This window comes from Platalea leucorodia (genome assembly GCF_965183815.1).
Source record: "Platalea leucorodia genome assembly, chromosome: 13".
Taxonomy (NCBI): Eukaryota; Metazoa; Chordata; class Aves; order Pelecaniformes; family Threskiornithidae; genus Platalea; species Platalea leucorodia.
The window spans coordinates 10,492,373-10,513,014 of NC_138835.1; the positions used below are offsets into that span (position 1 = coordinate 10,492,373).

The 20,642-nt window shown below is 45.8% G+C and overlaps 1 protein-coding gene across 1 annotated transcript in view; it reads left to right on the forward strand.

Annotated features, from left to right (window-relative positions):
- The window catches only part of PPP1R16B (protein phosphatase 1 regulatory subunit 16B), a gene marked incomplete at its 3' end in the record, with an annotated part of 60,852 nt that extends 44,434 nt beyond the window's left edge, over positions 1 to 16,418 (forward strand). Inside the window, exons 3-11 of the mRNA XM_082325567.1 lie at positions 5,187 to 5,257; positions 7,309 to 7,454; positions 9,704 to 9,807; positions 10,123 to 10,247; positions 12,310 to 12,435; positions 12,780 to 12,855; positions 13,894 to 14,023; positions 14,542 to 14,710; positions 15,897 to 16,418. Coding sequence (XP_082181693.1) covers positions 5,187 to 5,257; positions 7,309 to 7,454; positions 9,704 to 9,807; positions 10,123 to 10,247; positions 12,310 to 12,435; positions 12,780 to 12,855; positions 13,894 to 14,023; positions 14,542 to 14,710; positions 15,897 to 16,418 — 1,469 coding nt within the window. The remainder of the gene's footprint in view (positions 1 to 5,186; positions 5,258 to 7,308; positions 7,455 to 9,703; positions 9,808 to 10,122; positions 10,248 to 12,309; positions 12,436 to 12,779; positions 12,856 to 13,893; positions 14,024 to 14,541; positions 14,711 to 15,896) is intronic.
- Between the last annotated feature and the right edge of the window lie 4,224 nt (positions 16,419 to 20,642).

Consider the following 20,642-nt stretch of genomic DNA (forward strand, 5'->3'; position numbering starts at 1 on the left):
GGAAGGGTCTTAACAGGCTTTGAATCTTCCCAAGAAAGCCTGATGATCAATCATGATGGGATGTCTCAGTTGCTAGCTCAGCAGGCAAACTGGGCCATATTTATTTTTATGTGTACTGAAGCTGTGTGGTTTTTTTATTTTTTCTTTTTCCTGTGGGTTTTTTTGTCTGTCAGAAAGCTTTAGGGAGGTGCAGAGCTTATCAATGGACCAGGATGGGCTATCAGTTGTGTGTTGCAGGGAGTGGAGGATAAGGCTGAGTAAGTTCATCCTGTGATTGCTGAGGGTTTAGATATTCTCTTAAATATCAATATCATAGTATGCTGTGTTAGGAAGCTGGATGCTTTGCTGGCAGAGTGCTCATAGCTGCAATGCTGTTTTCCTGGCAACATTTCTCCTTTGTAATAAATATCCCTGCAAAACCATAGCAGTAAAAATGCAGCTTTGAGTAGCTGAGTCCATCCATCGGACCATGCCTGGCAGGCGGGGGATCAGTCTTTCTAGACCTTTGCTAACACACCTGTGTGGCACAGACACCACAAGTAATGCTGGGCAGAGTTTCTTCTGCTATGCTGGGTTTTTGACTAAAGCTGCATTTGGCTGCCAGTGACTTCTAGCAATGTGTAAAAGTGTGCATCTTAATCCAAGTGAAACTTCTCTTCATTTTATTCAGTGAAATCAGATATAAGCATACAAGAATTATTCTACTGCCATAGAGACCTCAGTGCAATAGTAGCTTTTAAAGGTGGCCTGAGAACTAGAAAGTGAACTAGAAGAGTTTAAATATTTTCAAAAACAAATCATTGAGTGCAAAGGATCAAGATAAACCTGGATTTTTAAAAACTAATGGCCTGTGTGTGTATGTAAACTTGGAGCACACAGATAAGCCTGCTTGTCAGCATGGACAGTTTGCCACTATATATTTTTGGGAGGAATCAGGACCTCCTATCAGAAAGGTGTCTGGGGTTTTTTTCCTCCCTGGTATCCATATCAGTTTCAGTTGGCTTTTTCTCTTATGAGTTATTGAGGTATGCAAACACTGGGTATAGATGGGAGTGTAATAGTATCCAGAATTTTATGGTGTAGCTTATTGACTTAGGGGTAACTGCACTGACAAAGGCATTTTTTTCTCCATGGAAAACTCTTCATCTGGTTTAGGAACTTTTCTGGAAAAGCTGTTTCTAGTGTAAACTCAGCGGGAAGGAACACTGATGAAAAATGATAGTGCTGTAATCTCTTCAGGTGAGAGAGCTCATTACCCCACATTGAATTTTCCTTAGGGCCTTTGTCGTGTTTTTTTTGTCTTCCCCCTGATTTATAGGTTTTAGGGAGAATAAGCGAGGTTTGGACATGCTTGGGAGGAGAGGGAGCTCCTGAGAAGTGGGTTTGTTGTGTTTGGGGAGGACAATCTGTCTGAGGCGGCCCCAGGACATGTGATGGAGGGTGACTTAAAACCTAGGATGTATTTTCACAGCTGTTGTGGGAGCTTTTTCCATTTAACACAGTACAGATGTGAATGATAAAATATAAATTGAAGATTAATGTACACCATCTTGGCGTGTGAGCGGTTCAATTATAGGCAGAGCAAGCAGAATAATGGAAAATACATTTGAGTGATTGTTCAGTTAATATAATTTGCAATGAATTATTCACAACCATTTGTTCACCCAGCTCTTATTGTAATAATTTTCATTCCTTCATTTGCTATGCGTTTGGAACCGCTTCCCACAACTTGCACTTGACGTGTAATGAAGTATATCCACGCATCCAGCCCCTTCTCCCCACCTGCCCCCCGCCTACATGCAAAGGACGACAGATTTCAAAGAGCTCAGCGTTTTAGGCACTGAGCTCTCCTTAAGAAGTTAATCGTAAGTGTTAAAGCGGAGGCTGCTGCCTGATGAACCTGCCAATGTGACCCATAAAACCCCATTCTGTTGGGCTCGAAGTGACCTGAGCTCGTAGAGGGGCTTGCAGAGGACCCATTTCCATGCTATTCCTTGTGCGTATGGGGGGGATCTTCCTTGCATGAGTGGTGTGCTGAGGCTTGAGCCCAAAGAAGGCGGTCAGCTGGCGTTGAGTGATTAATCTGCTTCCTTGCGAGCTGAAGCGTATGCTTCCTACCTGTATGGCATCATTTGTGCCTGGAGGTGGGAGGAGAAGGTGTTGGGCTTTGCAGTGAGGTGTGCAGCACCGGCAGGCTTGAAGAGAAGCACTTTGCTTGCTCAGGTCCCTGTCCCTTATGTTGTGCGTTAAGCAGCGGAGTGGGTCGGTGGCAGTGCCGCAGCCCTGGGAGCTGAGGGTCTGGCTTCCAGGACTGCAAAGCATCGCAGTTGTGCTCCCCGCCCCTTTCCTATTCTTAAGGCACTGGAAAACTCACAAATGCACATTTCTCCTGAAGTTTGTCAGAAAGGAGGACTTGTTCTTCCTGGCCATGTGGGAAGGGCTGTTCCTGGGCACTAGGCATGAGGAAGATGTCCATGTCCTCCCTCCACATCCCTCTGCAGGTCTGCCTGCAGGGAGCATGGGCTGCTGAAGCTGTTCTTTGCCACCCCATACCCTGCGGCTGGGAGTGATGAGTAGGAATTGGGGCTGCATTCTGCTACGAGCTTGGTGGGACGCTGGGTAAATCCCCTCACTTGTAAAAGGGGGCATATGTAATAGGAAATTGCAGTTCTTGGAGACTTCTGCCTAGCTGTTGGGATTTGTTGTCTGGAGCGTGAGGAATACTGAAGGCAACATCCCTCTGACTTTAGAGAAAAGAGCCAGGAGTCGTTGCTGCCCAGCCCTGTGCTCCCCTGCCAAACCCTGAGCTGCAAACTTCAGCTTAGGACTGGTTGGAAAGGAGTTTGATCTCTTCAAGCCATGTTTGCCTGGACTCACTGGTACCACATCCATACCTAGCTTCATTACCTGACTTCTCTGTGCTCTTTTCTGGTGTCTTGTGGTTGTCAGTCTTCGGCGTGTTGGGAAATACTGGGAAATGTTTTGAGGGCTGTGGTGAGCTGGTCCTGAGGGTGGATGGGAGTCAAGGCGAGGTGCATTGCGAACGTGAGGGCTGCTGCACGGGTTAATGGAGAATTCAGAGCTGCTTTAGGGTAAGATAAATCCTTCTCTGAATCTTAACCCTTCAAGGACTCTTACAAGCAATGTCAAGCCATGATTGCAGAGCCTTCAACACAAAACCCCATACTCCATAACAAGCTGGGATTTATCCTACTGCTTCCCGTGGAGGGACAGCACTTGTAAGGTTAATCTGACAGCATCTACTTGTCCAAGTCTGCATAATCAGGCAAAACATGATTACGGAGCTGCATGTCATTAGTACACAATGGCTTTTAAATGACTGAGATTGAATTAAAACCCTAATGGCAGAGCATCCAAAGTAAATAAGAGACAACCAGATCCACTGGTGAATGACTCGCCTATCACTCAGCTTGGATTAGGAGAGCAGGAGCTTGGGGCTGGCCAGAAACAGTAGAAGCACAGTCATTAAATTGGATATACTGGCTGGGGTTCAGCGCTCTTATTACTGTCAAGCATGCAAGTGTCGGGGGGTGTGAGCTGAGTGTAGGCGTGGGCTTCCTGCGCTGGCCTTTGAGCTGGAAAAACTCAGACTCTTTGGACTCACCGCGGTGGGGGAATGAGTTTTGTTCTTTGTTGTATTCTGCTTTTTTGTATCGGTTTCATCAAGCAGGTGTCAACGCCTTGAAATTATTTCCAGCAAACGTAAACTCCAGCATTCGTTTTGAGTTGGGTGAAACAATCCTGTGATATAAAGTGTTTTATTTCACTTCTATTTGGTTTTGCCTTCCTTTTTGATAACGTCAGACCAGTGGCTTCCAAACAAAATTTCACTTTGGTTTCGATTTGCCTTTCTTGCAAGTGCATTTTCCAGATCTTTTAAACAAAGCTTCATAAATCAACATTGATGTCATTGTGGACATGTTTTCCATGTTCTACGTCGGACGCCAGAAGTGCTCTGTCCCCAGGGACAGCCCTGATGTGCTGGGGAAAGAGCTCCCCTCTAGCAGTGGGACAGCAGTCGGTCAAAAGCAGCAGAAGCAGAGGCTGCAGGATGCTTTGGGAGTGACCAGCCTTGCAGTCTGTTTGACTGCCAGCTCTGAAGATGGTTATTGCCCTTTTAGCTTTGTTATCATTCCTTATTTTGCAGCTCTGGTTATGCTTAATCGTTGCATCTTTGCCAGCAAATAAGATAGGACTTGAATATCTGTTCCCACCCTGGCCCCAGGGGGATGATTATGAACCTCTGGTTTGTGCCTGTGCTGTCAATGACATTTCAGGTGGGAAAAGCATTAAGGAGTGAAATCTCTGGAGAAAAAGCAGGGAATGAGCAAGTAAACAACAGAAGATGGGCATAGATCATCAAGATCTGTCAGCAGTGTCGAATTTGAAGAGTTCCTGGTGTTGCTATTAATGTACTTCCTCTGCCAGCCTTATTGCTATTACCCCGTGCAAGATCTGTACCTCAGAGCAAACTTTATCTTTTACCTAGGGGCTAATGGCTTTTCATGTGTTTCAGAAATTTGCATTTTAATGGAATAAATCTTATCCTTTCCCCCCAAAGCAGCAATAAAAAAAAATAAAGCCTCTGGGAAGCTTTCTTCAAATACCCAAGAGCTCATGTGAAGCGTTCAAAGCAACCCTGGTGTATTTTCGATGTGGCAGGCCCCTGAACATATTGGGCTTCTCGTCCCAGATTGATAACTTCTTGAGGCAAGACCTCATCCCTCCCACAGTGAGATCTCTCTTACGGTTTTAACTCAGGACCCAAAAACCACTGATTGCCTTAGAGCTCTCCTGGGCTGCAGCGTGCAGATGTTGCACTCAGAGGTTGCAAAGCATGAGATAGAAATGTAGATTGTTCCAGCGCAACCGTATGTAAATGATAGCTGTAATAGCAAAGTCTCCTTTGGAAGGAAGTTGGGGGAAAATTGTATGCTGGTGCTCTCTGCTGGATAGAACCAAGAAGGCTTTTTCCTCGCCAGCGCTGCGGTGACTGTGGGTTCACATTGGGCTCTTGCTGCGAGGTCTCCTGCAGCTCTGCCTGCACTGGGACACCCTGACGGTGTGCGTTGCCTTTGTCTTGAACTGGCCAGGGCTAGCTGAGAGCAAGCGATGTGTTAGGATTACTGATCTGACTCCTTTCCTCCTGTCTCTTTCCCTTACAGTGTGTTACTTGCTGAAGAGCAACATCAGCCCGGACCTGTGCAATGAAGATGGATTAACTGCACTGCATCAGGTGAGGCATGGGAGCAGCTCGCAGCTCCCTGCTGCTCTGCACCGTTGCGTTTTCCCGCTGCCCTCTGAGCAGACCTGCCAGGGAGAATGGAGAAAGCTCTTGTATTTCATTTTGTTGCTCAGTTAAAGCAGTGAAACTTCACCATGTTGTGCTGGTGATCCTGTTTCTTGGGGAGCAAACTGAGATCAAATCCTTCTCTTGCTGTATCCCAGACTTCGTTCAGTGATAATAGAAGCTCAGGAATTGGGACTGGGTTTCAGATGCAAACAACATTTCTCCTACCCTTTAATCTTTGCAGGGATGGGCTCTAAACTCTTAAAGCAGGTTAACTCAAATTTAGAGACTTTGGCAACCCATGAGTTTTGAAACTGGTTTAAATAAATGATGCACAGGATGTTTGGAGAGCCTGCTGCTGCTCTTTGTAGGCTCAGGGACTTCCAAAATCCTGCATGAGACGGCAGCAGCTGATCGCCAGTAAAGTACAGACTTGCCATAGTGGTGTGTAACTCTGTGTCCTTCCTCAGAGCCTCTGCACTGATGCCAGGAGGGTTTTTCTATTCTTCTTCCCAAGGCTCCCATCCCCACCCCTCCTCGTGAGCCCTGATTTTCAGTGCGAAAGCGTCAGGAGAGTCAGCCTGCAGAAGGCCCGTGGGACTCGCCGTGCCTGGCAGCTGCCGCCTCCGCTGCCGCGAAACAGTGGCACGGTTGTCACACTCGCTCCGAGGGCGGAACGGGGACTCGTGGTTTTCTCTCCATGAGTCCTTGCTGTAAATGCTCCCATTGACTTGGGATTTTGGATTCTTCTGCAAGTCACTTGCTCTCTTCAAAGCTGGATGGATGTTTGCTTAAAAATGCAAACTGGCTTCTACAAGAATAAAAGGTCCCCACCACCACCTCTCCAAAGAGATGTTATTCTGCATACAGAGAAACACTGACGGCCTCAGTGCTTTCCCCACTAGGTACTGAAGCCACGGAGAATCCCACCTTGCCCGCTGAAGGATCAGTTATTGTAATGGTGCATTTGGGAGTTGAGGTTGGAACTTTGCATCCACTAGAATTAACTGAATCCCTGAACTCCGAAGTGAACACTATTGCCCATTAGCAGTGGCTTCCAGTGAAGGATGCAGTTACAGTTCTGTGATAACTTGGCTGTGTGACAGGCATGATTTTAACCCCACTTCCATATGCAAATGGTAAACAGAAATAGAAATACATAAAAGGTCCTTGTCACTCAGCTGCTAAAATGCTTGTTGTGGGGTGTAATTCAGCCCCATTACAGGCCCATACTGCAGTGCCGAGCTGTGAGTCTCCCATGTGGGTCTGCAGTAACTCATAGACCATGAACAGGCTTCTTGCACAAGAACGAATCTTATTTTAGTGTCTTTATCACACATGTGTTCGCGTCAAGAAGCGAGCACGAGGTAGATCAAAGAGCAAATTCCACCTTCCCCAAAGGAAAGCGGTTGCAGGCTGCCTCTGGGACTGTGGTGTAAGTGCATCGAGGATGCTGATTTTTTCTCAGATGAAAGGTGCCCTGTGAAGTACCCCATAATTCTGGGAATCCAACTTGCATTTCTGCAGATAACTGTGGTAGGTAGCGTGAGCTGCTGGGAAGACTTTTACTCATCACATGCCAGTGTGTGGGATTTTCCCTAAGAAAAGTGAATGTCAGCTTGTCAGCTCATCCCTTGGTATGTGGTTATACCGGTTACGTTGAATTTCTGCTGATTGCTCTTGAATATGGAAGACCCAGTGGAACAGAAGTTGTGTGCGTATTTGCTATTGTTCCCTACTGGTACTGCCCCCAAACCAGAAGGCCCTGTGAAACACCAGTGACCTTCAGTCTGTCCAGCGTAGGTGTTCCGCATGTTGCCTTTCTGACCTGGTTGTGCCCAATTTAGTGTTTAACTCTGTTGGAGATGCTTGTTGCCAAACACTGCAGGATAAAGTAGGTCTCCATGTCCGGGTACCCTGGTAAAACTGAGCAAGTATGAGCCCTCATCTTCCTAAAGTTTAAAAAAACCAATCTGTCTGCATCTCTTCCTCACCAGTGCTGCATAGACAACTATGAAGAGATAGTCAAGCTTCTCCTCAACCATGGGGCCAATGTCAACGCAAAGGACAACGAGCTGTGGACTCCGTTGCATGCAGCGGCTACATGCGGTCATATCAACCTGGTGAAGATCCTCATCCAGCAGTAGGTGGCTTTTTGTGTCTGTCCCTTCCTGCAGATCTGATTCTACCCACAGCTTCTGTGGATGGAAACCGAGACTGCTTAGTACCTTGCGAGATTGCAGCAGTGGTGATTATTCCCTGCTTTCAGGCTATTCATGGGACTCCTTCCTGCTTGGGGGAGAAGAGGGTGGAGGAGGAAGAGCAGTAAGGCTGAGGAGACACAGTAAAACCATAGGTGACTTGACTCAGTTTCATGAAGCTTCCAGAGACTGGGCCAAAATTTGCCACTTTTTGCCTGTATTCTGGTGTGTATGTGTCTGTGTTTGTGCTTGTTGAACCATGCTCACTGGATGGGTAGAAATCGGAGCAGCCAGCAGGATCCACCCTCAAGCTCTTAAAGGTCAACTTCAGGTCTTCCAGCCACAGTCAGACACTGATGTAGGATGTTTGTGTAGCTCAAATACTTGGGTGAACTTTGTGGCCTGTCTTACTGGCTCTTAATTAGTAACCAGTTAGCTTCCTGTAATGCATTTGTTCCCCAGCGGTGTGACACAGGGTACTTGCACTGGACCTTCCACTTGGCTTTGTCAAGGCCTTGGAGCTCAAGTCTTTTCTAGACTTGCCAGCAAGGAGGAGGAAGCCAGATGTGTTTTGATCTGTACCATGTGCAGGATTTAATGAGCACCTGCTGTGAATCCTGTCTGGAGCAGATAGTCCTGACTCTGGATGGAGCCCTCTCCTCCATTTCCCGGAGTGATGGTGTAGAGAGCAGAGTGTGCTTTGGGAGCGTTAACAGGCTGCCTTGCACAGCAGTGCCTGCTGCTTCTCCCTTGGGGAGGGAGACTTCTTCCTGTGATGCTGTCATCTGGGAGACTAGCACTGAAAATTTGGCCCTTTTTCTTTGGTCATATAATGAAGGCAGTGGAGCTGAGGATGCAAACAATCATCCCTTGGAGGACGTTCCCACTTGGGTTAGGAAATTTTTGGATGGGAGGCATAAAAATGGAGCAAACAAATGTGGAACAATATAGCGCATTCCTGATTCTTAATTGAAGATAAGGGAGTGTCATGGGGATGGGTGGCAAGGTGAGGAGCTGGAGTTTATGGCCCTAGTTGTCATAGACTTCCCCGTGTTGAGTAGTTGCCAGCAGATTTGGACTTCAGTAGCCTAATGTCATGATCCCATGCTCAGAAACAGTCTTCCCCTGGACTTTTGAGGAATGGGGTGATTTAATTTGTTTGCTACAATCACAGTTGTCCTTTACAGGTGGTGTCACATATCAAATGACTGGTTAAACACTGCCTTTGAAGGCAATGTTACTGGTGATGGGTCCTGGAACCCTTGGAGACCACCAGAGGAAGTAGCCCACAAAAGATGTCCAGTTCCTTGCTTTTTTTATTTGCTGATTAAACTAATGCTGGTACTTTGCAAATGTGAATTTCAGTGTAGTTTGCTCTGCTCAGGTAGAGGGGAAAAAATAAATAAAGCAACAGGAATCTAAATGCAAGTGGATACTGTCTGCTGTCCTTCCATGGCTGGTAACTGTCAAGGTAGATCAGAATTCAGCTGAGACTATTTAACAGCTAGCTAAAATGGCACAGTTCAGAAGGTGCTGGAAATTTTCTACTATGTAGGAATATGGGGACAGTGATCAGTTTAGCTGGCAATTTTACTTCCAAATAGTGACCTCCCGGAGGTCACTAAAGCACTTAAAGAAGTGCTTTTGGACAATCAGAAAGAAAAATTCACCAGTTGACAGGATATTTTTTTTATTACTATTTTTTGCCAATGTGCCCTTGGCTAGACAGAAGGCGCCCTCCACTATTCAGCCCCTATCTTTCCCAGCTTTTCTGGTCCTTGTGAATTTTTCATTGAAGGACTGCCAGATGCCCAGATACCAAGCACCTGGTAGTTGCTTGGCATTGTTACCCAGAAATTCAGCAAATAAATGACTTCCATCGTTGAGAAGCTGCCAGTGTGCCCAGTGCCAGGATCAGGAGAGGACAGGAACGGCTCAGTGGCTCGTGTGCACCGCAGCCCATGAAGGAGGCGTGGCGTGCTGCCTTTCATCCACTTCTGGAATTTATCTTCCCCATTCATAGCTCCATGGCTTTGCTTCAAATCTTTCTTCTCTGACACAAATCTTGGTGACATTTGGGCAACTATTAAATCCCAGTTAGTTTTTTCTAAGCATTTATCCTAGTGTTTGGCACTGTCTGCTCTAGGATGTCTGAGGTCCTTTCTTGTGTAACGCCGCTTTCTCCTTGCAGTGGAGCAGACTTGTTGGCAGTGAATGCAGATGGCAACATGCCGTACGACCTCTGTGAAGATGAGCCAACTCTGGATGTCATTGAGACTTGCATGGCCTATCAAGGTAAGGAGACCGAGTTCATGTGAAATATAAAAATGGGTCAGTGTAGTACTAAAAATTACCTTGTTTCTCAGCTCTTGATTTGCCTCTGGAGAAAAGCAGAGAGCTGCTGCCTGGCATAATTTCTTGGAACCTGACTGTCTAGTTTCTCCGATTCCTAAATAATGATGAGGGTGAAGGACAGCTGTCAGTCCCCTCAGCTACATAGCCTCTGAAAAGGATGTGAGGCCATATCAACCAGGAATTATTAAGTCTAATTTTACTCAACCAGTGGAGACAAAGACCCTTTCCAACTCTTCTCTAACTGAATTTTAACAGGAATTACACAGGAGAGGATCAATGAGATGCGGGCTGCTCCAGAGCAGGTCATGATCTGTGACATTCATGACATACTTGCGACTGGACAAGACCTGAACAGGACTGATGCCCAAGGTGCTACGCTGGTGAGTGAAACTGCTGCGCCTTCACTTTTACCTTCCTTCAGCCTGTAGGTTATGAAACCTGCCCTGTGGCAGGAGTTATACAAAATCAACACATACAAGTCACTGAGAGGAGTGAGGAAGCTATTTTGATCTTGTTCCCTGTTTTAGTTTATTGTCATGTAGGAACAGACTCTGTCCGTGAGTACAGCTGACATAACTTAGTGTCCAACGCTGTGCTTTTTGAAGCGAAGCCCTTGTTACGTGAGCTCTGTCAGTTGTCCAGTAGCTCAGGTCCTGCAGCAAGGCTGCTGAGCTCCTGGGTCCTGTCTGACAGTGGCTGGTATCAGCAGCTTCCAAAGAAAGGTGCAGGAAATCCCACAATGAGGAGCTGCAGAACATAGCACTTCTGCTGACCTCCGGGCAAATGGGGCTGAACGACCTCCCAGTAATCTCTTGCTTCTCACGAGTCTCATAGTCTGATCTAACTCCCACGGAGGAGACGTGAGAGTCCTCTGGTTTTCATGGGAGCAGGATCTGGTGTTGGGCTCTTTGGAGACTTTCTGCCTCTTCTTTCTGCTTTGCATAGCATCTGGCTCGTACAGAGTCAATGGAGTGCTGTGTTTATTCACGTAGGATGGCATCTGCCCCTGGGCAGAGGAGAGCACCCAGGACAAATGTACAGCACAAAGCAAGCTGGCACTTGATTTCACTGGACAGGGACCAAGAAGGCTGAACAATCCTAGTCCTGTTCCCTTCTTTTTCATCTGCAAACACGTGTCTTAAACCCTGGCTTACAGCAGTCGCAACTTAAGGAAAGTTCACTAATGCTGTCATATGTGTTGGGACTTTCATACAACCTTGGTCATTTGATGCTTGGGTCTAGACATAACTGATATCCAGGCCACTTGGTGTCATTTGTTTGATGGCCAGACCATGGCAGTGCATTCAGGTTTCTTAATCTAAATTGTCACCTATAGCATATACCAGAAGCGTAAGGGGAGGGCAGGATCGCTCCAAGATAAACTCAGATGGCTGAAGCTTTTATCGCAACCTGGTTTTTTTTTAACACGTTTTTCCCTTTAACAAGGATTATATACATAAATTTAAGCAGACCTCTTGCCTTCCCTTTTGTATCACCCCCAAGTGATTCCTTGTTAATTCATATGGCCTCTAGAGGGTATGACCCAGTGCCATAATATTTATGTAGAAATTAATTGAATTGCCAGAAAGCATCAGGATTTATTTCCAGCTGAGGGTTTAACTTTGTGTGGTGGAATCCACATGGAAATTTTTGAAAAGAAGCTTTAATTCTCCTCTTCAGCACAGTTGAAATAGGATGAGCTCTGAGTGGAGTTCATACCTTCAGAGTAGCGCATAAGTCAGTGTTTTGCTCAGAGGTGCAACAGCAGACCGCAATTATGAAAATCTTCAGAGACATGAAGTGTCGTGGGGGACTAAAGGAGACTATTATTGATGTCTCCAAGGTGATGGTTGTAGTTGGAAGCCAATAGCTGAAAAATCGTATTCCCTTAACTAAAAGTAGCCAAAGATTAAAATGTTTTTGATTTTCAAATGGTGAAAACAATTATAGCGTAAGTGGAAGTGCAATTGCATGAAAGGAGTCCTGACTAAAGCAGGCTGAAAATTTGATCAAAAAATCACATCCACAGCACTTAAGTGGGGAAGAGGAGACATTCTTCTGGCATGAGGAACGCAGAGTTTACAGTGGATGATGTGCTCCATTGCAGGCTCGCGTGTTGATGATGCTGTTTCCCTACAGATTGGGAAGCACTTCAGAGCCCTTGATTTAAAATGTGAAAACATTATTTTTCTAACCCGTATATGTAAGTTATTTTAAGAACTGTTAAGTAGTTTCCTCTCCAAACAGAATTATATGCAGGCAATGCTGAGTCTTAGTAACAGGAACAACCTGCTTTTGACCTGATGGCATCTGCCAAAAGTGAAATGTGCTGCCTGTCCAGATCTAGACTCAGATGTTATCCAAGAAATTCCACTGAAACTTGGTGTATAAAACCGTTCGTGGTCCTTGCAGGTGGTTCATGCTCTGTTCCTTGTCTCCTAGCTGCATATAGCTGCAGCCAATGGTTATCTGCATGCAGCTGAAGTCCTTCTTGACCAAGGAGCAAGCCTGGATGTTAAGGACTGGGATGGCTGGGAACCTCTTCATGCTGCTGCTTTCTGGGGACAGGTAATGATTTTGTTGCAGATGTCATGTGTGAGGGTGACATTTCTTTCTGCCTGGACAAATTGTGGAGTACTCTGCAAATGGAAGAAATCTGTAGTAGGGCTGGACTCACTGGACAGTGTCAGACGAGGTCCTTGGGGCTCCAAAAAGAAACTGTTGCTGAGAAAGTTCAGGGAGAGTATGTCTGTGCAGTTGAATGGTAGGAACAACGCTTAACATCACACACTTACTAGAATAATTTGAGGCAAGTTATGCCATTGCTTATCTTTTCCAGCTTTTCAGCTTTGAGGAGGAAAGCTCTTGCCTAGAATACCTCTATCAACTTGGCCTTCTTTCCCTTTCTTTAGATGCAGATGGCTGAGTTGCTTGTGTCCCATGGGGCTAGTTTGAGTGCCAGGACATCTTTGGATGAGATGCCAATAGGTGAGTTTACTAAGCTTAAAGATCGCTAAGAAAAGCTTTTCCCCCTAAGCATGCTAGAGACTTCACATGGTGCTTTCAGAAGCATTAATGTTATTTTTCAGGTGCCTTTAGAATCAAAGTTGCAGTTACTTTAACTGGAACTGAAGTTTTAAAGTGCCTACTTTGTTACTTCTGAAAACACTTCTTCCTGCTCATAAAAACAAGGGAGAAGGAATTTCTCAAGCACCACGTCTTTCTCCTGTGTGTTTCCACTCATGTTATCCCTCTGTACGTGTGCTTGGGAGTCTCCCTGCTCTTATATTGTAGTCTCGGACCTGAGCAGCTGTTGAGTGCAGCCCTAAGACTGGGGTGTCTAACTTGGCTTTGATGCACCAAAGCGTGGTAAGCTATAAGGGGCTGGAGAGGAAAGAGGAAGCACACGCAAGTCTTGGAACAGATTAGAAGTACAATGCCAAAGTGCTAGCATCTGACCAAGTGTATTATAACCTTGTGCCACATTTTCTTTTGGCAAAAGGTTTTCTGAGCCTTAATTGAAAAATCTGTGCGTCCTTGTTTTGAAGGTTGAAAGCTCTTGTCTTCTACCCTGATCTGCTTTGCTTTTGTCTGTATTCTTTTTCATTTTGGAGACTTAAGTAAAAATACTATATTCAGGGGAGCTGCAATCTGGTAATTATAGAAATTTCTTTTCCTCCCATCTTGAAGCGTTGATACGGTGGTCAATATCTTTCTCACCCTTTCCTGGCTAAAGGCACAGCATGCTGCAGAGATGGGGCAAAACCTAGCTGAACAGCTGGATCATCGCAAAGCTGAGCCCCTGTCACAATCAGCAGCTCTTGTTTTCTGCTTCTGTTTAGGTGTCCAAACCGTTCCGCCTCCCCTAATTTGTTTAATGTGCTTAAGCATGTTCTGCTTAAATTTCCCTTCTCTTCGTCCGAGCATTTGTAGTTGTATATACTAGGAAGGTGCAGTTAGTAACATGGTGTTAATGGTACCACATTTGAACCGTCTGATTAACGGCTTGGTTTGCGTGTGCCATAGATCTGTGTGAAGAAGAGGAATTCAAAGTATTACTTCTGGAGTTGAAACACAAACACGATGTGATCATGAAGTCTCAGATGAGGCATAAATCCTCCCTGAGTCGAAGGACCTCCAGCACTGGCAGCCGGGGGTAAGTGCATTGTGCGAACAGGGAACCAAGTGGTGAGAATTTACCCTGGTAAACCACTGATACTGGTGTCTGAGAATCAGTGCTTCAAATGGATTAACTTCAGCTTCTCAATAATATGTCTCATGGCCAAGATACTGTGTTCAGAGACAGTTTGCACAGGTCTTTATAAGATGTTTACTAGACACCAAAGCAGTCCTGCAGACCACAAAACTCCCTAAACAGCCCGTGGGCCCTTTCCCTCTGCATTTGCTCCACTGGTTGTAGAGTAGATCCATTAGGTGAGCTGTATGAGATCTAATGCAGGTTTGCAGTACTACTTTAAAACTCCTTAAAATTCCTCCCACCTTTAATATCCACACTAGTGTCTTTGATTTGTGTGGGTGCCAGGAAGGTAAATTCACGTTCCATTCCAGTGGGAGAGGCTGTGAAGCATGAGGAGGAGGTGAGAAGAGCTTCAGGGTAAGAGGAAAAGTCACGTCCTGCTCACAGCTTCGATGCCCCTTCTCCCTGTCCCGCAGGAAGGTGGTGAGGAGGGCCAGCCTTTCGGACCGAACAAACCTCTACAGGAAGGAGTGCGAGAAAGAGGCCATCGTCTGGCAGCAGCTGGGGGCGGCAGAAGAAGGAAGAAACTCGGGACTCATTGGAGAAATTGGGGAGACTCGGTCTGACCAGGAGAATACAGACCCCGTAAGGAATCTCTCCTGTATTGTGGGAGTCACGGAGGAGGGCTGGTAGCGCAGGTTCAATAGCAGCGGGTGCCCGGGATGGAAGGTGGCTGAAAAATTCATAAACCTCATCCATCAGATGTAAGCAAAAGACCAAATTCTCATTTGGTATAAACTGGGATATCCCACTCACATGGAAAGGCTGTTGTGGATTTACAGCTGCATAGTTTTGAGATGTGGCCCTAGTGAACCAGGAGGTTCAGAAAAAATAGCGCGTGCATTTCTCTTTACAGCTAACAAACTGGTAATCACAAAAGAATTGTAATCTTGTTTTGCAGTTAGTTGTTTTCAATTCAGTTATTGACATGTTATATTAATACGCTGTCGTGGATTAACCCCAGCCAGCAACTAAGCACCACCCAGCCGCTCGCTCACTCCCCCCCACCGGTGGGATGGGGGAGAGAATTGGAAGGGTAAAAGGGAGAAAACTCGTGGGTTGAGATAAGAACAGTTTAATAATTGAAGTAAAATGAAATAGAATAGTAGTAGTAGTAGTAGTAATAATAATAATAAAAACAAGTTATAATAATACAATAATAATATACAAAGCAAGCGATACATTGTACAATTGCTCACCACCCGCCGACCAGCCCGTCCCCGAGCAGTGATCGCTCCCCCCCGGCCAACTCCCCCAGTTTATATACTGGGCATGATGCCATACGGTATGGAATAGCCCTTTGGCCAGGCTGGGTCAGCTGTCCTGGCTGTGCCCCCTCCCAGCTTCTTGTGCACCTGGCAGAGCATGGGAAGCTGAAAAGTCCTTGACTGGAGTAAGCACTACTTAGCAACAACTAAAACATCAGTGTGTTATCAACATCATTCTCATGCTAAATCCAAAACACAGCACTATACCAGCTACTAGGAAGAAAATTAACTCTATCCCAGCTGAAACCAGGACATATGCTTATCTAGCTATCATTTTTTTTGTGAGTCCTTCTGAGTTAACGTTCCATATTCCTGGTTGGGAACCAGCTCCTGGTTGGGGCTCACAGCATTATAGGGTCCTGTGAGTGGGTGAATTCAATGTTTGTGCTGCAGGACCTGTCTGGTGGAAGGGCTTAGTGCAAGCAGGCTTAGGAAGTTGTCACAGGGATGAACTGTGTTATAAAGGACAGGGGAAGATGCTCTTTCATGTCTTCTTGTTACAGAATTCAGTGCTGGAGAACTCTTCCCTCCTTCCGGAGTTAGCAAACAAAAGCACCCAGTGTGACTCTGAAATGCCCCTCCAGAATGGACTCATGGCATCTGCCAGCACTTACCAGTACACCTTTTCCAACGGGGACATTTGGAGTATGCACGCTGACCCTGACAGTAATCCAGGCCACATGCTGCCCTACGGCAACCCCGGGCTCCCTGACACACAGCAGTTCTGGGGTGCCTACAAGGAGCATAACCATCAAACGCTCTCCGAACTTAAGCGGCAGCGGGCTGCAGCCAAACTCCTCAATCACCCTTTCCTCAGCACCCACTTCGGCAGTGGCGTGGGAGGAGTTGCCGAGAACGGGGGTGAGGCCAAGTCACACCTAATCGGATCCAGGACTTCTCCCTACAGCTCCAATGGGACCTCAGTGTATTACACAGTGTCCAGCGGTGATCCACCCCTCTTGAAATTCAAAGCTCCCATGGAGGAAATGGAAGAGAAGGTGCATGGGTGCTGCAGAATTTCCTAGTCTCATCTGTTTCTCACCCCAGAGCAAACAAGACGTGGGTGGGCTGGTTGGATCCATCGCAGCGGCCAGGTTGTTTGCATTCCAAAGGGAGAATTTGGTTATGGACATCCTGACTGCGGCAGCCTTGTTCATCTTGAATTGTACTTTACCCTGCCAATTACTTCCATTGTAGTTGAATGAGTAACACAGGTGGAGCAAGGCTCTTAGGAGAGGAAGGGATGCACATCAGTATGATGTAAAAAGAGTCGCCCTAGTCTTGCTCCCTGGGGAAGAAGGTATGGCGCGCTGCTTCCCCGTCCTTGGGAAGTCATGAGATGCCTTGGAACGAAGAAAGGATCTGAATTAAAATCTTTGCATCTGAGCCTCTTGCTGTAAGTCACCAAGCTTCTGGAAGGTGACAGTTCAGACCTGAAGTTTCACTCTTGGGTGATGCATATGTCCTGGAGGGGAGATCAACCCCCCCACAGGGTTTATAAGAGTGGACAGAGCTGTTTTCCGCCCAGCTGGATCCTGCACTTTCAGGGCCTGAGCAACAAGCAAGCGTAGGTGCTGCGCTTGCTTTAGGAAGTTTGCAAGGTGTTCTCTCCTTGCAGTGACAGCTCGCCATCAACAACTGTGCACTGGTTGGGTCCTGTTCTGCTCGTGTAAACTCGTCACTGCAGACTGCCATCAGGTTTTAAGCAGAACTTTTCCTGGAACAGGCTTCACTCAATAGGCTTTAAAACTGATGTTGCAATAAGGGGCCCTGGCAATAGAATTTTACTGCAATAAAATACTGACAAAGGTCTATATTGGGATAAGTAATTTAAACACTTTATTTGTACTATTTAGACTCTTAATTTGTTAAAACTGTAAAGACTTTTGCTGATCTCACTTTCCTATTGATTCTGTTTATTTACTCTGTATGCTCAACACAGATACTAGGGGCAGTATGCTTTGCATTCTGATTTTTCTGGATTTCCAGAACCACAGAGCTCGGGAGGGTGGAGAAGGAAAGGTTTGCCGACACTAATCTAGAAACGTCATGAAAGTGTTTCTGATCTCCCTAGATGTTACGGCACTTGCGTTAACCTGCAGTCTTTGGCTGATAAATACATGCTAAATCATTTAAATCATTGCTTTGGTAGTTGAACATTGCAGCAGCGCAGGGTATTTTTTTTTTTTTGTCTGTTTTTCCAGCTTCCATGCTGAGGTTGTCAGCAGCGGTTAGTAGCTGTCAGAAGACTTAAATGCCTCTACGCATAAGGGAGTCGCCTAGCGCCATGCAGTGCTTAGCAAAGCCTCTCTGCTGTGGGGCGGTTGGCACACCAACACCTGTGTTTTAGCGTAGTTCATGTTAGCTCTGACAGACTACCTGACAAACACCAGCACGGTATAACCTGGGAGTTTGGCACTGGCTCTGCAGTAAGTTAAGGCTTCGTGTACCTGGGGGAGGTGAAAGGAGAGTGCCCTGTGGGAGACAGCTCCGAGGAACGGGCCACAGTTGAGTTAACAAGTCGTATCTACAGAATTAACTGTAAATCTTCAACCCTTTTTCTGCACAGAGGGGCTATTGGACACATAACTATTTGCCTGCATGAATATGTGTTTTCTTGGGCAGTTTAAATTCCAGACTCCGAAAACATAAGCCTGTTTGGGTCTCTGTAAGCCATCAGTGGATTAAATCCAGCTCATGTAGTTGTGCTTCAGCCAGGCAACAGCAAATGCAGCTTCCACCAATCTTTCTTTTAGCTGGCGGCTGTTAGACATCAATGTTACACTTCACACGTACACTCCCCCTCTGGGAATCCTCACAGCCTTTCCTTTTTTCTAGGCTATAAAAAGTTGACTTAGGCTGCCAGTCACTGTTAAGTGCTACCCTCTGCTCCCCATCAAATCTAGCCCATCGCTGGAGCTGGATATTTTATGATACGGGGCTCTGGGCTCCTCATTCTCGGCTCCTCGAGGCAGCAGAGGTGGCTGTGTGTCACCACCACAACCACGCTGTGCAGGAAACACTCTTGGACCTGTGAGGTTATTACCAGGCTGACAGTTTACTCTGAAGATACAGTCCTCTTCCCTCACCAGTTTTGGGAACAAATTAGAAAATGATAGCAGTTGATCTGATTTTTTTAAAACCTCAGTTCAGGTAAAGGTAGGGGGTTTCTTTGTATGTTTTGCAACATTCAGAGAAGTTAGGCTTCCTCCACGATTGAAACACATATGCTAAATACTATTGTGCTTGACTTAACCTTAAGGGATTTTAAAAGTCATTCTGTAGTAGAAAGAAGATGATTTGGTAACTGGACAGACTTTACCGCATCTGTGTGTGGTTAACAGTGGGTCTTCTGACTACCTCGAGAAAATTCTTCTGGCATAACACCAAGTGTAGCCTGGGTATTACTGAACGGGGAGAGATGATCTTCCAGATGCCCCTCTTCTCCCATGGTGGTGGGGGTTGTCTCTCCACATCCATCCTAATGAGAATTCTGGACTCAGTGTAACAAATTTGGGTGCCGCTATCCACTAGGTTGTAAGTGGTGCAAAATTCGGGCCCAGCTGATGCCTTCCCTCCCAGGGAAGGAGGAGTCGGGCCCTTTTCCTTCTCAGATAATTTTGTGCTATCAAGTGTATTGAATCCTACCTAGCTCCAAGCAAATGAAAAGGAGACTGTTGAATGCAATAGTGTTACGCAGTTTGAGGCTTGCTTTCACTGAGAGTTGTTAATACATTAAAACTGTAGGAAGCCAGTCCATTATAGACAAACAGCTTTTAGTGCGTTGGTATTTCACTCTGTTTATATGTAAAACTCCAGGAACTCATCACTCTAGCTGTGATCTTGAGCAAACCAACAATTGTTTTACTATCAGGCAAAAGATATTACAGATTCTAGATTACAAAACATCCCCCTAATTAGACTTTGTATTGTAATTGTAAAATTGACTGTAATACAGCTCTTCTGGCTTTATTGCTGTAAGCTAACATGCTCGCTGAACTCTAGTGGCGTCTGATCAAATGTAATCAATCCTTATTCAGACGAGGGAGTCGGTAATCGATAAACGTTTCAGGATCTGTTTCACATCCGTGCCAAGTATTTATCTGTCACTGGCTTTGGGTTGAAGTTGCATCAGAGTGGGACTTGCGAAGGCTGTTGAATAGTGACCTAGAATGGATTCGTGCTTATGTATTGGTGACGTTCTGGACAGAACGGTCCCTGCCTGTGGGGCACTGGCAAATAGGCTCAGGGAAGGAGCTGGCAGTTCACGCGGCGCGTGGAGTTGTTGGCTGTAGGTCTGGGATGAGCAATTCTGTGAAGTGGGTATTTAACCTGCTTCTGGTAAGCTATTTTGTAGAGACAAACAGGCTTCTGGGGGAATAATAAACACATAGATACTCTTATATGTGTGTTATAGGAGCCTACCTCTAGGAATAGGGCTTTTTATTATAAAATTTAGCAGTGTTACAACAATAGTGGTTTTTTATATCGATGTGTTTAAAAGGCCATCCCAGTGGAAAGCTCTGAGGTACATAGCAGAAGGCACTTGGTTACTTCATTGGATCTTAATATTGCTAAAAAGCTGTTGAAACTAGAAATCATATTGTGATTGGCATATCTAGCACTTGGCTTATTAGAGGAAGATTTGGGGTTTTTTCTGCTATACTCAGTGTTCTTAGGCTCAATAAACATCTAAGTACAGATTCAAGGTCAGATTAGAATCCCACTTTTGTTAGCCGTAAGCAAAGGTTGTAGTTCACACAGACTAAGCAAAGATTTGAGAACGTGGATGTATTGACGGGTCCGCTGTAGGCAGAGCTGCACATGAGAATAACCCTTCTGCTTGCAAAATCTTCCTGCGTGCTGAAGTCATACTGTTTCTAGCAAACTAACTGGTTGATGAGAGCAGCTTTACTTTCCATGTTGAAACTTTTTTTAGATGGGGAAAAAAGGTGTCTCTCAAAAGAGTGGCTCTGCTTTACTGAGCTCAACCAAGAAAGTCGCAGCACTGAAATGTTGGATAAGGGCTTAAGTACCATTGCTGGGATCTGTTTGACATCAGACCCGGATCTGTATTTCAGGTACCAAGTGATGCAATTTTAGCCCACCTAGTCTCACTTCTGTGGTGCTCCAGATCTTAAAACCCTCCCAATGCTGGGAAGAACTGACTCTAGCTGATGTGATTCTGTACCATCTTGCAGGCGTGGTTGAAGAACCACATGGATGAGGAACTCCTGGTCGGGAAGGAG